The 18528-nt window shown below is 51.7% G+C and overlaps 7 protein-coding genes across 7 annotated transcripts; 2 read left to right on the top strand and 5 right to left on the bottom strand.

The window, feature by feature from the left end:
• Positions 1-202: 202 nt before the first annotated feature.
• On the top strand, positions 203-2568 carry MRS44_009320 (uncharacterized protein; the record flags this gene model as incomplete). The annotated part of the gene is made up of 5 exons (XM_046267917.2): positions 203-345; positions 487-585; positions 645-712; positions 764-2455; positions 2510-2568. The coding sequence occupies 5 exons, from the start codon at positions 203-205 to the stop codon at positions 2566-2568; spliced, it is 2061 nt and encodes a 686-aa protein (XP_046125461.1).
• Positions 2569-3019: 451 nt separating this feature from the next.
• On the bottom strand, positions 3020-4753 carry MRS44_009321 (uncharacterized protein; the record flags this gene model as incomplete). The annotated part of the gene is made up of 6 exons (XM_065621249.1): positions 3020-3355; positions 3405-3671; positions 3718-3982; positions 4164-4330; positions 4383-4584; positions 4632-4753. The coding sequence occupies 6 exons, from the start codon at positions 4751-4753 to the stop codon at positions 3020-3022; spliced, it is 1359 nt and encodes a 452-aa protein (XP_065477321.1).
• Positions 4754-5532: 779 nt separating this feature from the next.
• Positions 5533-8873, top strand: MRS44_009322 (uncharacterized protein; the record flags this gene model as incomplete). The annotated part of the gene is made up of 2 exons (XM_046267916.2): positions 5533-5987; positions 6125-8873. The coding sequence occupies 2 exons, from the start codon at positions 5533-5535 to the stop codon at positions 8871-8873; spliced, it is 3204 nt and encodes a 1067-aa protein (XP_046125459.1).
• A 117-nt stretch (positions 8874-8990) lies between these two features.
• On the bottom strand, positions 8991-10036 carry MRS44_009323 (uncharacterized protein; the record flags this gene model as incomplete). Its single annotated transcript, XM_046271696.2, has 2 exons — positions 8991-9724; positions 9772-10036. The coding sequence occupies 2 exons, from the start codon at positions 10034-10036 to the stop codon at positions 8991-8993; spliced, it is 999 nt and encodes a 332-aa protein (XP_046125458.1).
• An 801-nt stretch (positions 10037-10837) lies between these two features.
• On the bottom strand, positions 10838-12019 carry MRS44_009324 (uncharacterized protein; the record flags this gene model as incomplete). Its single annotated transcript, XM_065621250.1, has 1 exon — positions 10838-12019. The coding sequence occupies one exon, from the start codon at positions 12017-12019 to the stop codon at positions 10838-10840; it is 1182 nt and encodes a 393-aa protein (XP_065477322.1).
• A 1008-nt stretch (positions 12020-13027) lies between these two features.
• On the bottom strand, positions 13028-16165 carry MRS44_009325 (uncharacterized protein; the record flags this gene model as incomplete). Its single annotated transcript, XM_065621251.1, has 3 exons — positions 13028-14237; positions 15193-15648; positions 15699-16165. The coding sequence occupies 3 exons, from the start codon at positions 16163-16165 to the stop codon at positions 13028-13030; spliced, it is 2133 nt and encodes a 710-aa protein (XP_065477323.1).
• A 603-nt stretch (positions 16166-16768) lies between these two features.
• On the bottom strand, positions 16769-17527 carry MRS44_009326 (uncharacterized protein; the record flags this gene model as incomplete). Its single annotated transcript, XM_046277773.2, has 1 exon — positions 16769-17527. One exon carries the CDS (start codon positions 17525-17527, stop codon positions 16769-16771), a length of 759 nt encoding a protein of 252 aa, XP_046125455.1.
• Between the last annotated feature and the right edge of the window lie 1001 nt (positions 17528-18528).

The following is an 18528-nucleotide window of genomic DNA, read 5'->3' on the forward strand; positions in this document are numbered from 1 at the left end:
TCTTCACCTCTTTTTTCCCTTCGCCTCCCGGGTTGTTCCTCGTCATATATCTCCCTCTCCGCTTCTCGTTGGGCTCTCAATTGATTCTGCTCCTGAATCGTTGACCTCCTAGACCCCATCTCCCCTCTACCCTTTGAGCCCTCCTCGAGCCTCGTGGCTCCTCGACTCACCGAGCTCCAGCTCCTCCTCACAACCGTTCGCGATGCTCCGAACACGCCAGGCCGCAAAGGCCATCCGGGCTGTCGCCCACACCCGATCATTCACCACCACATCCGCCATCGCCGCTATCCAGGCTCCCAAGAAGATCACTACCGGTCAACGGAATCAGACTACTTCTGCTCCTGCGTGAGTCGCCAATTCCTGAATTGCGCTGTTGCGATTGCCCCTCGTGTCCTGTTTGCCACTAGGACTGGGGTAATATTACCCCAATGCGCACATCGAGTTTCCACCTATTACAATATGCATATACTAACATTGCGACTGCAGACCAGCTCGCGATATTCCCAGCCCAGCTTTCAATGCCGAGAAGAACCAGAGCCATGTGCAACCCCTCGTCAACCCCCGGAAGAATGACATGGATGAGTCGTATGCTACCTACACCGTCCCTACATATCCCGAACGCAGTCTCACCATGGTTATAATAGGTTCATTGGAAAGACTGGTGGTGAAATCTTCCACGAGATGATGCTGCGCCATGGCGTGAAACACATCTGTGCGTGTAACCACTTCCAGACACCGCACATAGTACTGACATGAGTCACAGTTGGATACCCCGGTGGCGCTATTCTCCCCGTCTTCGATGCCATCTACAACTCAAAACACTTCGACTTTATTCTCCCCCGCCATGAGCAAGGCGCTGGCCACATGGCTGAGGGTTACGCCCGCGCTTCTGGCAAGCCCGGCGTTGTCCTCGTCACCTCTGGCCCTGGTGCTACCAACGTTATCACTCCCATGCAGGATGCTCTGTCCGACGGAACACCCATGGTTGTCTTCACCGGTCAGGTCGTCACCTCTGCCATTGGCAGTGACGCTTTCCAGGAGGCCGATGTCGTCGGTATCTCCCGAGCCTGCACCAAGTGGAACGTGATGGTTAAGAATGTCGCCGAGCTTCCCCGACGTATCAATGAGGCCTTCGAGATTGCCACCAGCGGACGCCCTGGCCCCGTCCTCGTCGATCTTCCCAAGGATGTCACCGCTGGTGTCCTCCGGAGAGCTATCCCCACCGAGACTGCTCTGCCTTCTCTGCCCAGCGCCGCTTCCCGCGCTGCCATGGAGGTGAGCAAGAAGCAGCTCGAGGCCTCCCTGAAGCGCGTGAGCAAGCTTGTCAACATTGCCAAGAAGCCCATCATCTATGCTGGCCAGGGTATCATCCTCTCCGAGGGCGGCCCTGAGCTGCTGAAGGAGCTGGCTGACAAGTGCTCCATCCCCGTCACCACCACCCTCCAGGGTCTGGGTGCCTACGACGAGCTCGATGAGAAGTCTCTGCACATGCTCGGCATGCACGGTGCTGCCTATGCCAACATGGCCATGCAGGAGGCTGATCTTATCATTGCTCTTGGTGCCCGATTCGACGACCGTGTCACTCTCAGCATCGCCAAGTTCGCCCCTGGCGCCAAGGCTGCTGCTGCTGAGGGCCGTGGTGGTATTGTCCACTTCGAGATTATGCCCAAGAACATCAACAAGGTCGTTCAGGCTACTGAGGCCATTGAGGGCGATGTTGCTACCAACCTAAAGCAGCTCATGCCCTTCGTTGATGCCAAGACCATGGAGGACCGAAAGGAGTGGTTCGCCAAGATCAACGAGTGGAAGAAGAAGTGGCCTCTGTCCGACTACGAGCGGGCTGAGCGCCAGGGTCTGATCAAGCCCCAGACTCTGATTGAGGAGCTCAGCAAGCTCACAGAGGACCGCAAGGATCAGACCTACATCTCCACCGGTGTCGGCCAGCACCAGATGTGGACTGCCCAGCACTTCCGATGGAGACACCCCCGATCCATGATCACCTCTGGTGGTCTGGGTACCATGGGTTACGGTCTGCCTGCTGCCATTGGTGCCAAGGTCGCCCAGCCTGATGCTCTCGTCATTGACATTGACGGTGATGCTTCCTTCAACATGACCCTGACTGAGCTCTCGACGGCTGCCCAGTTCAACATTGGCGTCAAGGTCATTGTCCTGAACAACGAGGAGCAGGGCATGGTGACACAATGGCAGAACATCTTCTACGAGGACCGATATGCCCACACCCACCAGACCAACCCCGACTTCATCAAGCTCGCCGATGCCATGCACATCCAGAGCCGTCGCGTGTCTAAGCCCGAAGAGGTTGTGGACGCCCTGAAGTGGCTGATCAACACCGATGGCCCTGCTCTGCTGGAGGTCATCACCGACAAGAAGGTTCCTGTCCTACCCATGGTGCCTGTTGGATCCGGCCTGCACGAGTTCCTTGTCTTTGACGGAAGTAAGTTGACCTGATATCACATTATAGACCAAATAGATGCTAACAATCTCACAGCCAAGGAGAAGAAGAGACGCGAGCTGATGCGAGAGCGCACCTGTGGTCTGCACGGTTAAGACCCTAGGTTCTCATCAGGCTTCAATCCCGCCTGATCACTAGCCGCCACCTATCTGATACCATATTCCCTCATGTCCTTTTTTTATTCATTTCGTTCTGCTTGCGGAGTTTAGCTGCTTTGCCGGCGGGCAAGCCTACTTGGGTTCTACGAGGATCGACGCCAAAAAAGACCAAAAGTTGGGAAGGCTGGATTACACAGGGAAGAGGATACACATGTGCAAGACAAGACGAGGCACATGACGCACTGGAGCGTGCGACAAAGAGAGGGGCAAAGACAGCAGCAGAGAAGCATTGCACGCCAAGGGCCAGGAGGGCCGTGTTGTATATACCACATAATGAATGCTGTGCACGACTCCATATTTGGTTCATTGACTGGTGTGCTTTTCGTGATCTCATCAGAGGTTACACTCTGCGGCTCACCCATCCTCAACCCAGAGGCTCATCTGGAGCTCACAGCTTCGACCCCAGATTCACATGAACAGCTTTGCTCTGGGTATACGCATCCAGCGCATACTGTCCAAGTTCCCTTCCGATGCCCGACGACTTATACCCGCCGAACGGAATGCCAAAGTGCGAGTCTCCCGACGAATTGATCCACACCATTCCCGCCTGAAGTCTGCGAGCGACCGTATGAGCCCTCGCAACTTTCTCAGTGAAGAGGGCGGCTGCCAGGCCGTACGAGGTGTCATTCGCTTTGGCGACAACTTCATCGACGGTGCGGAACTTGGCGATTGCGACGACGGGGCCAAAGATCTCATCGCGGACGATGGCCATGTCTTCGGTGGTCTAAACATGTTAGCCATCATGTATACAACAAAGCTTGAAGCAAATTTACATCAGCGAAAACAGTGGGCTCAAGATAGTAGCCCTTTGACCCCGTCTTTGCGCCGCCGTGCAGGAGACGCGCACCCGAAGACTTGCCCTGGTCGATGTACGAGAGGATCTTTTCGTACTGGGTGCGCGACACCTGGGGTCCTTGCCAGGTATCTTTACCAAAGGGATCGCCAATCTTTTGGTTCTCCTTTGTCACTTCTACAAAGTGCTTGAGAAAGTCTTCATAGATGTTCTCGTGGACGTAGATCCGAGAGGTTGAGGTGCAGACCTGGCGTTGTTAGCTTCGGTGTAAGATGGATGAGAGGGGAGCGAACTTGTCCCATGTTGTCCATGATGCCGACATGACACCATTTCACAGCCTGCTCCAAATCGGCATCCTCAAACACGATGCTAGGACTCTTCCCGCCACACTCAAGAGTAATATTCTTGAGGTTGTTAGCCGCCGCCTTCATGATAGCCCTACCCGTCGCCGTGCTCCCTGTGAAGGCGATCTTATCGACGCCCATGTGACCCGCAAGCGCTTTACCCGCCACGGAGCCCAGACCTGGGATGATATTGACGACGCCTGGGGGAGGCCGGCTTCAATGACGAGGTTTCCAAAGTAGATTGCTGAGAGGGGGGTCTGCTCTGCCGGCTTGAGGACGACTGTGTTGCCGCATGCTAGGGCTGGGGCGACCTTCCAGGCTAGCATCATGAAGGGGAAGTTCCTGGGCTTGGTCAATACGCCGTCTTGCTCAGCAATGCTTAATTGAGTGAGTACCATGGGATAATTTGACCGCATACTCCCAGAGGTTCTTGGAGCACGTATGCAAGCTTCGCCGGTGAAGTCTCAATCGTCCGGCCGGTGATCTTATCAGCGGCACCAGCATAGTACCGAAAGACGTTGTAAGATTCATCGAGGTCACCCTCAAGCGCTGCAGTATACGTCTACCAATTGTAAACTCATAGCTCTTTTCTTTTTTCAATTGGGAGTGTATACCTTGCCATTGTCAAAAGCATCAATGCTGGCAAGAAGCTTGCGATCACGATCAATCAGCTCAGCAATCTTGTACAAGAAAGCACCGCGATCGACGGCCGCAAGCTCCGACCATTCGCCTTCAAAAGCACGACGAGCTGCATCTACAGCTTTGTCGACGTCCTTCTCCGAGGCACCCTTGATAGTGATGATTTTCTCATCGGTTCTTTGTCTTGGTCAGCAATGATTGAGAAACAGAGGTGAGTGACGCACGCTGGGTTGTGCACGGTAAAGTCATCGCCTGTCGCGTCGACAAACTTGTTGTCGATGAACAGGCCGGTGGGCTGCTTGTACTTGAGCCCGTTGGGCAACGAGATTTCGACGGTTGAAGCCATTGTTTATCGAGTCTGGTGAACTTGAAAGGAAGAGAGTCTTCCCCGCTTCCACGAGCGCCTCTGTGAGGGAGGCTGATAAGACATTCTGACGTAGAGGTGTGACACGGCGAGGCGGGGTCATCGACCGGAATGTCTCTTGGTAAGTACAGTGCTGATAGGTTGAGAGGATGTTTAGGTTTACTTCCTATGTTGTAGGACTACTGACTGTCATTATTGCCTCCTTTTGGCTTATCTTGTATAAGTAATGCTATATATTGTACTCAATGCCTTGGGGATCTCTTCTCCTCAGAACTATGACCTCTCACCCCTGATGCTATTGCACATCGTAACGCTTAGGATAGGTAGTCTCAGTATAATATCCAGGAATATAAAAATAGCTATTATAAATGCATTATATCTTCTGTATATGATATCTATTAGACGATTTTACCCTATCAAATCCTGAAATGATCACATCTTCATCGCGTAGTTAGGTACGAGCTGCACAGCCAAGTCTGGATGGATGGTTCGCACGCAAGGCGACCCTGCCAGCAACCAACACGTCGGAGCTGAGGCCTCACCTGCAGGCGATGGCTGCCACAGCCTGATTCCAGACACATAAATTCGGCTCCACCCCTCCACCGTCTTTCATCCTTTCTGACCTGTTTATCCTCATTCTCAGCTGTCCATCATCGCACCGAACGAAGCAACACCAAGTCCCGAGCGAACCCGAGCGCGTGACTCGAAGCGACTGGAAGCCAAGGGCACCTGTCGAAGCGAGCCCAACCGAACGAGACAAGATGGGAGACGCCCTCGCCATCGCGACCGCCACAACGCAATTCACCGAACAGACGGTCAAGATTGTTCGACTATGCAAGAAGGTTTACGACAAGGTGCAAGACGGGCCCAAAGAAGTGCGGGTTTGGAGGTCAGAGCTTGAACAGCTTCAGACCCTCGTGGAAGAGATTCAACGGCCCCCAGCCCTCAACGGGCAAGTCCTCGGCAGTTCAGCCTTCGGAAGCCCGACCCTCGGGAGTGATCCGACCATCATCAAGACTATCCAAAGCTGTACATCTGTGAGCACTGACCTATGTGCCATTTTTGATCGATTCGATTTCCACGACTCAGATCCTGTCGGTCGAAAAACTTGGAAGGCTATTGGAGGTCTCGCCAAAGAGTCAGACATCCGAGACTTGTTTACACAACTCGAACGCCTAAAGAGCACGCTGGCTCTGCAAATCCAGATAGTCAACTCGTAGGTTATTCCTACTTACCTATTATCCTAACCCCACCTTAATTACAAACCTAAACCTAACCTATCTATTAACTAAAGATAGGTAAAAGGGGCTAGCTTGACTGAGAGGTAGTGGGCACATGGCTGACACAGAACAGGCGCGAAAATCACCAACAGTCGGCCCAACTCAACCAAGTGTTTGAGAAGGTTGACGAGATTCAGAACTCAACTCAGACTGGCACCGAAGAGGAACGTTGTCTCCGGGCATTGTTTGTCACTGATCCGACAAGTGACCGGAACGCCATAATCACTGCCAAAGGCAAGAGGACCGCCGGAACTTGCGAATGGATCATCTCGACCGAAGGATACAAGACCTGGGAAAACACACCCGAACCGAGCCTTCTGTGGATATCTGGGCCTCCTGGAAAGGGGAAAACATTCGTTTCAATCTTTCTGACTCAGCATCTGGAGGTCAAGGTCCTCTCGGCTGGCTGCACCCTCATCTATTTCTTCTGCGACAACAAAGTATCGATAAGAAACACAGCAGTCAATATTCTCCGTGGTCTTATGTACCAGCTTATTCAACGCCATGAAAGATTACTGTCACTTCTGATGGAGCATTGGAAAGTCCAACAAGGCGGGCTGTTCTCCGAATCTTCTTTCGAGAGCTTATGGGCCATCTTTCAAGCAATGGTTTCAGCCCAGATCAATACACCAATCTACTGTGTGCTTGATGCACTTGACGAGTGCTCCGAAGCTTCTCTGGAACCGCTGTTATGCAAACTCAAGGAGCTGTTCAACTCGAACAACAGGGCGAGACACAAGGTCAAACTCACTGTTCTGAGCAGGCGACATCCTGTATGTCTTTCTGAGGCACTAAGCACCTTCAACCATGTTCAGCTAGACGACGAGAGGCACGACATTGAGTTGTACATTCAAGACCAGGTCTCGGCGCTTGGCGCGAGAAAGAGCATTCGCGACGCCAACTTTCTCAAACACATCGAGAATGTTTTTCACGACCGTGCAGAAGGCACATTCCTTTGGGTCAGCTTCATGGTTGCAGATCTCAACAAGAAATCGGCCTGGGAGATTGAATCTTCCTTGCACCAGCTTCCTCGCGGTCTCGACGCAGTATATGGACGAATATTGGATCAAATCAAACCTGGAGATCAGGCAGTGGTAACCAAATTGCTGACCTGGATCACCCTAGCCAAAGTGCCATTGTCGGTCTCAGAGCTTTGTGAGGCGCTTCAGATCGAGGGCACAGAATTCATGAATCGAGAAGACGTGTGCAAGAGCTACATTGAAGCCTGCGGCCACCTACTTCAATTCGCTGAGATGGATGATAACAGATACCTTGACTTACGTCAGAGTTGGAATGACGTGAGCATTGTAACCAGTCTCCCACGAGTGACCGTTGTTGGTTTCGTTCACCAAAGTGCGAAGGACTTCATGCTTTCAAAGTCATCGCATCCTGGGATGATGAGATATCATATGGATGGGGATCAAGGCCACCTAGCCATTTGCCGACGTCTGATTCAACACCTCATCCAGCAAGCGCCCGACCATGGGCTCCTGGAGGAGTACTTCCCACTTGAGTCTTATGCTGCGCTGTGCTGGCCTGACCACATGAGGCAACTGGACAAGGTGTCAACCCTTGTGCTCATCAGAGAAAACAAGGAGTGGTTTGCCAAGAAATCTCGCATTAGGGATCATGTGCTACGCTACAAGCGTCGGTTCGGCTCCTCCTACGAAACTGGGATGCCACTTTTACATCTTGCCTGCCATTTAGGGCTATACCATCTTGCAGAACATGTTCTTAATGGGAAATGGATCCGATTGCAAATGCAACTGGCAGTCGACAAAACATCCAAGGGACCGCGTGGAAAAAAACTGACTCCACTTCACTTGGCATCCGCTGGGGGCCATCAACGAGTTGTGTCACTGCTCCTGGACCGTGGTGCGGATCCGATCAAGCCAACTGGGGGCAAGTACTCCAAAACCCCCCTTGAATATGCCGTGGAGAGGGGACACATGGGCGTCTTTCGTCAATTGGCTAAAACGAGAAAGGGTCAAAGAATGATTCAATGCCAGGTGTCGCAACAGGATGGTTGGGACAACCTGCTAACTCGCGCTGTGTTATCCGGGAACGAAGACCCTTGCAATGAACTGATTGAAAAGTACAAGTTCAACGTCAATACCATAACTGGCAATTTGGCGTGGACACCACTGCTCATTGCCATACGTTGGGGTAATGTCCATCTTGCGCGGAGGCTGGTCCAACGGCACAAAGCTTCGACAGACAACCACATCATGTTACTCAAAGCTGCTTACCAGGGGCTTCCACTGCGCTCCGACACTTTCAGCTTCCTTGTTGAGGAATTGCAAGTGAACATCAATGCTGTGGACGACAATGGGAACACATTTCTTTATACCGAGGGGTTTTTCTATCTCATTCGAGCTAAGTCGCTGCTGTTGTTGGAAAACCTCCTTACCTTGGGCTACAATTTCCGCGCCGTCAACAATGCGAATGAAACAACTCTTCACTCTCTGGTTTTCAAAATTGGACTGAATTGTATGGATAAGAAGATGTTACTACTGCTTATTTCATTCCTCGTTGGAAAGGCGCGAATCGACGTCAACGCGCAGGACCACGAGGGGCGAACTGCGTTGCACGTGGCTGCAACAAGGACAGACGAATTTGAATTCTGGGGTGAAACTTATAGGAATAGCCTTGAAGTAACTACCAGGGCACTTCTAGATCATGGGGCAGACCGAACTCTCAGGGATAGACGAGGGAGGACGGCGTACGACTACCTTCCGGAGGACCCCGGCAGTCGCTTCGAAGCATACGAGATGATGCAAGAGATCCTCGGGAACTATTCGACAGTGCCGAGCTCTATCTAACTAGCACCTGGATCTAGCTAGCACACAGAGCCCTCAATTTTAAAACTATTTTCCCCTTATTTTTTCTCTTAGTTGTCAACCCTCTAATTCTGAGACCTCTTTGGTCCTCAGACCTCCTTAGTCTTTGGGTGGTCGATTGGCGTTGATCTCTTTAAGGATTTCACTTGCACCCTCTTCCACTAATTTCGCAGCCAGTTTCTGCCCCAGTGCCGTGGCCTTATCGTCGTTCTGTACCGTTGCATCCATCGTGCCTTGAACGCTCTGGGAGCCGTCAAGACTGACAACAATCGCTCGTATCCTCAGGAGAAGTTGCGACTCGTCAACCCATTCCGTCTCGACGCCAATAGGGACAGTGCAGCCGCCTTCAAGTGTGCGTAGCAGAGCACGCTCTGCAAGACATGCCAGAGTAGACTTTCGATCGACCAATTGGTTGAGAAGCTCTAGGGTTTTGGTGTCTCCCTTGCGAATCTCTAGGCCGAGAGCCCCCTGGCCAACTGCGTGGTAAATTCCACCGTCCTTGGAGCCCAGATACTGAGTGATGCGGTGTCCGAGGCCGACTCGCTGTAGGCCACATGCAGACATGATCATGCAGGTATACTCGGTCTCCGGGTCATCCACCTTAGCCAGGCGAGTTTCGACGTTGCCGCGTAGGTTGGCAAAGCGCAGGTGAGGGTAGAGACGGCGAAGTTGTGCTGAGCGTCGCACTGATGATGTGCCAACTACAGCACCCTCGGGCAGCGTCTTCAGGCTGTTGTAGGGTAGGCCAGCCTTGACAATGAGGGCGTCACGGGGGTCATCCCGCAGGGGGATTGCCGTCAGATCGCAAGTGTCGGGCAACTTGGTTGGCATATCTAGCAGGAGTTTAGCGCCACTCATCAAGAAGGAATGGCTGATATACCTTTGAGACAATGAACAACAACGTCGATCTCACCAGAAGTGAGCTTTTCCTCCAGCTCAGTTGTCCACAAGTTCTTAGCCCCGAAACTATACAGCGCCGTAGACTTATCCTTGTCGCCCAGTGTCTTCAGAGCCTCAATCTCAAAGGTGCGGTCGGGCGCAATCTTCTGCAGACTATCACGGATACCCTCAGCCTGGACCATGGCCAGGTTGGACCTTCGGGTGCCGATTCGCAGCGGCGGCTGGGCAGTAGAAGCGGCTGTCATGGCTGTGGGCGTTTGGATACAAAGTTGCAATCGGCAAAGAATGACTTGTTGTCAGAGACTAGCGCCGTCTTAAATACCATTGATGGTGGATCTTGGGTTCCGTCCTGTGACGTGATTGGTGGGGTTAAGAATACGGTGATAACATGGCATTATTGGATTTTAATAGAAGACATTGGAAGAGTTATGAGTCGATAAAGAATAATTCTGGTTGTTCTCGCATTGGTGTCAAAATGGGAAGACTGTTACGACTTAGAGCCCTTTCAGCCCTCCCCATACTACCATGAGTTTCCCCAGCCCTGCTTCAATGACTCTCGTGATTGTTTCTCCGTATAAATGCTCTTGCCAAGTCAAGTTGTGGACGAGTGGCATTTCACTGGGCTTCAAAAAGGGGACGGCTAGAGAACAGTCAACAGCACTCCCCTCCAGTTTAACTATCCCATCTTGCGATACCACCACTATCTTCTACTCCTCAGTAGACACAAATGCCCGAAGTAGCTCTTCCATTTCCCTTGCCTCTGTCTCCCCAACAACTCCATCGTTGACTGCAGCCTCCAGAAGCATTAAGGGCGTGAAGCCCGTATCGGTGAGCCGGTAGAAATCCTCGGAAGCACAATGTTTCAGCAGCGTCAGTAGCATAAGAGGGTCAAAGTCGTAACACGCAAAGTGTAAGGGTGTCCCTCCTGCACAGAGGGGCTTCTCCCGGCTTGTCCCTTGAACTACGTGGACGTCGGCGCCCATTTCCAAAAGAGCCTTCAAAAAGTCTGCTCGCCGTGATGCAAAGTGCTTCTTCTTGTGCCACCACTACGTAGATAGCGCTGCGATGAATAGGATCGCAGTGGCTCTTCCCAGAGGAGTCATACCGTCTAATTCGCGATACTCAAGGTGGCAGTCTCGATGGTGCCTTGATCGGAAGTACCAGCCGTATACATCTCGACCCCATTTCCATGTCGTGACTTGCGCTACTATTCCGTAGATGGCACTGTTCTTCGCTTTCCACAAGGTGTTAATATCAGCACCACCACACAACAACTTATCAGCTGCTTCTCCGAGATAGAACTTATGGTCCAGGTCGGCATGGAAGGGGAGTTGGCAGAGTAGAGCTAGTGGAGTGTTGCCTTTAGAGTCTGGTTCGTTTGGATCGGCTCCGAGATACAGAAAATAATCGAGAAGATGGAGGGCGATCACTGTATTGATGTCCGTATCGAAGAAGTTGTATCCCCTGGTGAAGAGAAGGTGGATGTGCGGCCTGATGACTGGGTCTTGGCCATGTGAGATTGGCACGCCTGCCGACCGGTCAAGCAAGAAGATGAATACTCGCTCAAGGACCTTGGGGAATTTGTACTCATAGCTCAAGAAATACTTGAGGAGCATCGGGATTTCTCGGTGGACGTCAAGACCAAGGCTTGCTCCATGATCAAGAAGACTGAAAGCCATTGAGAGATACTGGTCAGCATCTTGAACTTCGTGTCTGATTGAGGCATCCTTTGCGTTCAAGAACAGGCCAATAAAGAGACTAGGTCTTTCTGGAAAGAGCTTGAGAAAGGGGGTCCAGCTGTCCCGTCGGTATTTTGGATTATGGGCTGAGGCAGCCAGGATTGGCTCTCGTGGGTGGTACTTTGGGGGGTTTCCTTTACCAGAGATCTCATGACCAGTGAAGAGCTCAATGAGACAAAGGGTAAGATCAGACGGGCCATTCTGACGACAACAAATTGCCTTGTATAGAAGGGAGTTGTTCCCTGACATCGAGGGGGGAACGTCAAGGCCAGCGCTCAGAAGGAGCTGCAACGCCTCGACATTTCTCGTCTGAACCGCAGCGTCAATAGCTGTGAGCCCGAGCCAAGTAGTAGCATTTGGGTTACAGCCCAGTTGCAAAAGACATTGAATTGCACTCAAGTGAGGTTTCGTGGTAAGGACGTATGTCAATGGGGGCACTGTACTCTTCCCCTGAGGGTGAATGGAGCTCCCATGCCGAACAAGCGCCATGACGACACACTCGTTATTCGCAAAGTGAATCGGACGCAGATTCCCTGCCACGGTTGCTTCGACGTCCGCCCCGTACTCGATGAGAAAATCGACAACTTATGCGTGGCCTCCCTTGGCGGCGGCGTGGAGGGGCGTCATGCCAAACGAGCCCAGAGATGTTCCGTGTCCGGAGCTGAGGATGGGTGTGTTGATCCATGACCCCATCTTTTGCATCGACAAGATATTCCTCACCAATCGAACATGTCCCCGAGAAGCGGCCCAAACCAACACGGCGCGACGCGAGAGTCGGGGTGTAGGATGCAACTCTCCTCCATTAAGCTTCATAATATAAAGCCTACCGCGTGCGCCGAAACAGACTGAAGGAGACGTCTCGCCTCCATTCCCTCATGGGCCGGTACTGACACGGACCTGGTTTGTGCAGGATGACTCTTGTCAGTGTTTCATGGTGAGCGCGACTGGCTAGCGACCAGGCAAGAAGAGAGCTGAAGGACAAGTATTGCGAGATCTCGATAAGAATATCCTCTGGGTAGTGGAGGGAACTCATGTTTCTTGATGATGTTTTGGGGAGGATGTAATGGAAAGTCGATGCCTGGCTGATGAGCAAGGGAACTTTGTTCTTGCAAACTGACTTATGGGAAGATCGTGCAACAGGGACTAAATCAGCAAGCAAAGGAGGGTTAAATAGAGTGGATAATAAATCACAACCGTAGCACAATGTTTGTGGAAGGTCGACCTTTGTTCTAACCCCAGCACCCTGCCGCGGCTGGCTGTGAAAACTCTTTGAGAATATAGGAACATTCTTTGAGCTTGTGAATCGCAATGGAAAGGATGAAAAACTTTCAAAGCCTTGATTGCGGGTAAGTGTATGGCCTCAAGGCTCCAACACTCGCCAAAGTCTTGATTGAGTGCTCGAAATGCCGGCCTACGGCAGCATTTATTTAAAAGAGGGCACAATACGGATGCAACTGGCCGTTGGGAACAAAGACTGATATTGCCACCAAAAGAGTCTCAACTGCTACCCTTTCCAAAGCCCAAACTCTCTTCAAACTTCTTCCATTTCTTTCCAATCGGCTGGATCAGCGTGAACGCCGCCCCTGTTTGGTTCATCTCTTGAACACCATTCGTCATGTATAACGGCGTCATCTCTCCATCATCACTAAAGAACAACTTCGGCCTCTCCCTGCGCTTGAAAACTTGCCAAGAACCATCGGTAAACGTGACGTTGGAACTAAACGCCTCCTGAAGCTTGAAATGCCACGGCCCTGTAAGTTTGCGAGAAAAGAGATGGGATCCAACTCGTGGCCACTGCTGCCCGTCATGTTCGACGTAGTCTATTAGCCAGTGATTGATCGAGTGCCAGTTTCCGCGCTTGTCACGCCAAAAGAAGGGATCTTCGGTCCACCAGGGGTTCTCCCGCTCTGACACGTTCCACGTGGCTTGGTATTTGAGGTTGTAGTCGCCATCCCACGACTTGGCTGTGAAGATGGAGTAGTCTTTCATGCCGAGTACAATCTCGCTGGTAGGGTTTTTAGGTGTCCAAAGGGGGAAAGCTGAGGGGTTTGTTGCATGGATGCCGGCCGGGCGGTCGCTGTTGACAACAACCTCAAAGGGAGACCAAGGACCGCGAATGTCGTCTGCCGTGGAGACAGAGATGTTGTTTGGCCATCTCGTGTAACTGATGCTCTCGCACTTCGTGTACTCTTTGTCATAGTCGACACCTATAGCGTACAGCAGATACTTATCGTCTGCCGGGCTATAGACAACGTCTGGGTTGTGACGAAAGTTGGGAGATATATCATCAGCGTAGTGATATGGACCTTGGGGGCCGTCGTGTGATTCGGCGCGGATGATGTAGGAATGCGGTCGCCAGCCCCTGAGTCCACAGCCACGTGTGAACTGGACCGTTATGAGGTGGAAGATGGAAGCGTTGTCACGGTCTTGAATGATTCGACCACCCCAGGAAGCATTGGGCCAGATGTTGAAGTCATCGGGACCTGGAGGCTCATAAGTGTTGTTGTAGCCAGTGTATCGTGTTGTAGGGGCAAGGTCGAGCCGACCGCAATCGTCACCAATCCAGCCTGGATCACAAAGACAGACTTTGGCGTGCCCCTTTGTATTGGATTGGGGTTTGCGTGATCGTGTGCAGATGCCGTTCAGGCTGCAGTCTTCATCCGTCTTACAAGGGCTGGCCAAGGTGATGAGGGAGGCAGCCCATAGGCTAAACAGACAAAGAGAACGCATAACTTCTCTACGAGGCCCAGTTGACCTGTCGTGGAGCTCAGGGAAGCCTTGGGACGGGACCAGGTTGCCACATATACTTATAGCTAGGGGTAATGCAGTTCTATGGCCGGAATATTTAATCCCGAGAAGACCTGGATGTGAATACCCGGACATCGGAAAAAGTGCCTTCATGCTATTTCTCGACGTCCAACATTCCACTCCAGGGTTCCCCGCAACAACCTCCCCACAGATCGGCGAGGCATCTCGGTTCAAGATTTGCCGAGCAGGCTAAATGTGTTGTCAACGAGTAAGTAGACTTATATAATAGTGTAGCCTATTAGCTCCATGATGGAAATCTGGTACTGGGGGGAGGTGAGTCGTGACGAAAGGGGCAAGCCATGCCTTCACGGAAGATAAAACTGTGAAGATCAGTCGCATGATATATCTCTTCAAGATACTTATAAAGGGGCTAGAGAGTTGATTTAGGCCATGAGTTGAGCTTCTAGCCCACATGCTGGTCTGGACATGCATTGGGAAATCCGGCAGTACAGGTGCCTGGAGACTTAGCAACAAGGTTAGCTATGTAGACTACTTAGGGATGATTTGAGCCTTAAAGAATGGGTACTAGAGGACAGAGCAGATAGTTGAAGGATTATGGGAAAGAATCAAGCCGAGTCTACGAAAGAGGGCCATGGAAAAGATGATACCCAGACAGACAAAGATGTGAAAAGGGGCAAATGGTATTAAACCTAGTGACCACTTACAAAAACAAGAAAATAAAGTAAAAGATGAGACATTAAAACAAAGTAGAATAATCAAATCCATCCAAGTGATCCTCACACTACACACCAAGGTATCTTCGTATACATCCACTTCCATCAAATCATGTTCTCGTAGCCACACATGGTCCAAATACCCCATATACCATCGCCGATATCTGGGCACAAGCTCACCAAGGTATCAGCAAGCCAGCTCCAGCAAGCATACCAACCGCCACCGCAAGAGCCGGGGCAATTCCCCGTGCTGACAACGTCGAAGCCGCATTTTCATCATCACCGCTCTTGTTGTCATCCTTGTCCTCGCCCTCGCTTCCACCCTGCTCCTTTGCCTTTGCAACGTCCGATTCCTGGTAGACAAGGACGACCGCAGGATACACCGTGGCAACCACCCAATCACCCCATCTCTCTTCCTTGCCCGTTACATCGGCAATGGCTACTGTCGTGGTGGTGTATTTCTCTGTCACTGGCGCCACAGAGTAGATCCCTTCCGTTACTGGAGTGCCCTCGACTGTGTAGACCGTGGTGATGGCGTCTCTTGGGTAAAACGCTCTGCAAACTGACTTGTAGTCGAATGATTCATGAGGGCCGAGGGCGGAATTGCAGGCGCCTCCGGCAACACCCGTATATCCACTATAGTTGCATCAGTTTAAGTGCATTGTTGAAAAGATGATTTGACTTACCTTGGACAGCAGTACGCAAGAGTCTCAGATGGCTTCAAAGCATTGGACCAGAGTTCTTCAGGGCCAACCCACGGCTGCATTCTGCCAGTATAGCCATCAAGCGGATCCTTGGTAAAGACACCACTCGCATCAACCGAACTGGTATTCCCAGCAAGAGCAAACGTGCCAACCGTGCTCCAACCTTGGGGACACACCAATCCGGGTGAGAAGTAGGGGTACCATGCCTGGATGGGGCGTTCCCAGTACTTGGTCACGTAGTCATCGTATACCGAACCAGAGGGTATGCAATCCCCCACGTACCCGCCTTTGCACTTGGGGTTTCCGAATTGTACGGCGAGGTTCGTTGCGTTGGCGTAAAAGATACGGTCAGTCGTTTCGGTGGCGCATGATGATGGTGCTGTGAATGTTGTGGTGAGGGGGCCGAAGTTGGTGATGGTGTGGCCAAAGTATTCTGTGAGCGACGGCATCGTGGCGGTGATTTTAGTGTTCTGCAGTTGAGCCAGAAGTTGGGAGAAAATTTGGGGCAGTAGGGCTTAAATAAAGACCCTTATAGCAAGGCCAAGCATTTATCGTACGCTCATGGTCTACTATACGATCCAGACGGTCTAGACGGTCCGAGTTGCCAGTGCTATTTCCAATGCCCAACTCGCCTCGCTGTACAGGCACACTGCAGGGCTCAAAGGGTCTCGAACTCGGCGATTTCTGCTCAGAGTATGGCGTAGGGCTTGGGCATTGACTTGGAGAGGCACAGTTGGAGAAGACCTTATGCTGCCAAGACGTTCGAGGCGCGCAGGGTTGCAGTAGGATTCACGGAGTTGTTACCACTTTTAGAAGACTCCGAAGATCCTGACATGGGGTTACTGAGGTACAAAGAATTAAAAGATGATAAGGCTGAATTGTAGGTTGGAGAGAGAGTATCAAATGTAGCGAATGTAAACTGATGCATTGTAACTTGAAGTAAATAGCCTTGTCATAACATTATAAACTCGTCAATCTATCCAACTCCTAGTCATGCTCCCAAACGCTCCCAATGAACACCCCTGTAAATACAAATCAATTCCGTTAGAATCTCAAGCCGCAGCGACTGCCGTCGTTGTCGACGATGCCATCATCATTGCTTGCCACTGACACATGCAACTCAATAGAGCCATGAGCGACCATTGTGTGCCCAGCTCTCCTGTGAGACCGCTCCCTCGGAGCTCAAACGTTCCAATCTTTGTCATGCTCTTCCAGCTAACGCTACTGTCAGCCCATACGGCGACAACCTCCTTTCCATCGCTCGTGAAGCCATCAGGGCGGTCTGGCTCTTCTCCAGAAGCTTCAGCGTCGTCGTTCGGGTCGTCCACAATGTTACCAACACGTACCAGCTTCCATCCCCACTTGGACTCTCCTACGCTCTTGACTTCGCTGCCGTGGGAGCGTCGCCACTCGAAGCGTTCAACGTGTCGGTTTGCGCCCTCGCCGACCTGTAAACCAAACCAATACCTCTCGGGCTTCCTGTTCTTGTGTCGCAAGATCTCGACGCTTTCCGCCACGTCGGTGCCAGGGATGGCGGGGAGTTGAATATTGAAGTCGACCCTCCAACCGTCTGGCTTCGCGCCACCGAGGGCCGGGGAATCGGGATCGGGACCGTCGTGCATGATCATCTTGCCGTAGAAGCCTTGAGGGAGGGAGAGGCAGTAGATGGGTTCCTTGTCTGGCTCGCCGAGACGGACGATGATCTTTGTCCATGACTTTTTGTATGTGGCGCGGATGACGGGAGGGACGCCCCTCTGAGCGGACTCGAGGGACATTTGCGGGGAGGGGATTTTTGAGTCGCCGTGGCCCATTGTGAAGGTGTTATGTGTGTAGATGTGTGTTGCTGTTGTTGAAGATGGCGAGAAGAAGTCTTTGTGTGTCAATTGTTCGATGATGCAAACATACCTTCTTGGCGGGGTCGTACGCTCTTAAATACTGAGAGCTCGAGATAGCTCTTGAGCTCTGAATTCCGATGGAGCGCTCCAAGTGACCAGATGTGGAAGTGAAAGTGTCGATCGTCAGCAATGCCCCAGGATCCCAACTCCGCCCCAGGGGATTTTCAGCCCTGGGACAGGGGATGAGACATTCTGATTGGTTGAGTCGGGGTACGCGCTTAAGCTGACCCTTGTCGATCGACCCAGCGTCCGAGCTCTGTGTGGCTGTGATAGCTTCACCAAGGCGGAGTTGGCTGGGCTGAAGGGTATGACCTCATCGAGCACGATAACAATCAAAAACATGCAGGTAGATGATTACTGTACTCGAAGGGTAAGACGTGAAAGAGAGATGGGTCACAGAGCAGTGGATTTTTATGCTGTCATGTGTTGATTACTGGGTTCCATGATATTGTGCCCGATGCCTTCTTTTGGAGACGTCATTAATAACAACAAATTGATAACAAAGAACCCGGTTTTTTCGATGTTGGTGTCAAGATCCAGTTCTCCTTCCAAGTCATGATCCGATACCGTTGACATCGACAATGCAACAATAATGTGTTCTTTATTATAGTTGAAGCCCGGTCCTCGATGGGATAACTGAGCCAGAAGACCGACAATGTAACAAGTATCCAGTCCGTCAAAATATCCGTATCAGCCACATATAAACTCCCGTCTTTAACCCCAGGGCCCAACCCGCAAGAGTGAGGTGGGAGTCAGAGGGGGCCCTGGGGTTAAGAACCACCCAACCCAAAATAAACCAAAACAAACCAAGAAAAAAAATCCTCCCTCTCCCCCGTCATGAGGCCAAACTGGGGACCTTGGGTATACCCCACCTCCTTGGAAGGGGCGGTTGAAGCCGAAGAGCGCTTGGAAGCTGT

Source organism: Fusarium solani (genome assembly GCF_023522795.1).
Source record: "Fusarium solani strain SB1 chromosome Unknown bctg00000005, whole genome shotgun sequence".
In the NCBI taxonomy this organism is placed as follows: domain Eukaryota; kingdom Fungi; phylum Ascomycota; class Sordariomycetes; order Hypocreales; family Nectriaceae; genus Fusarium; species Fusarium solani.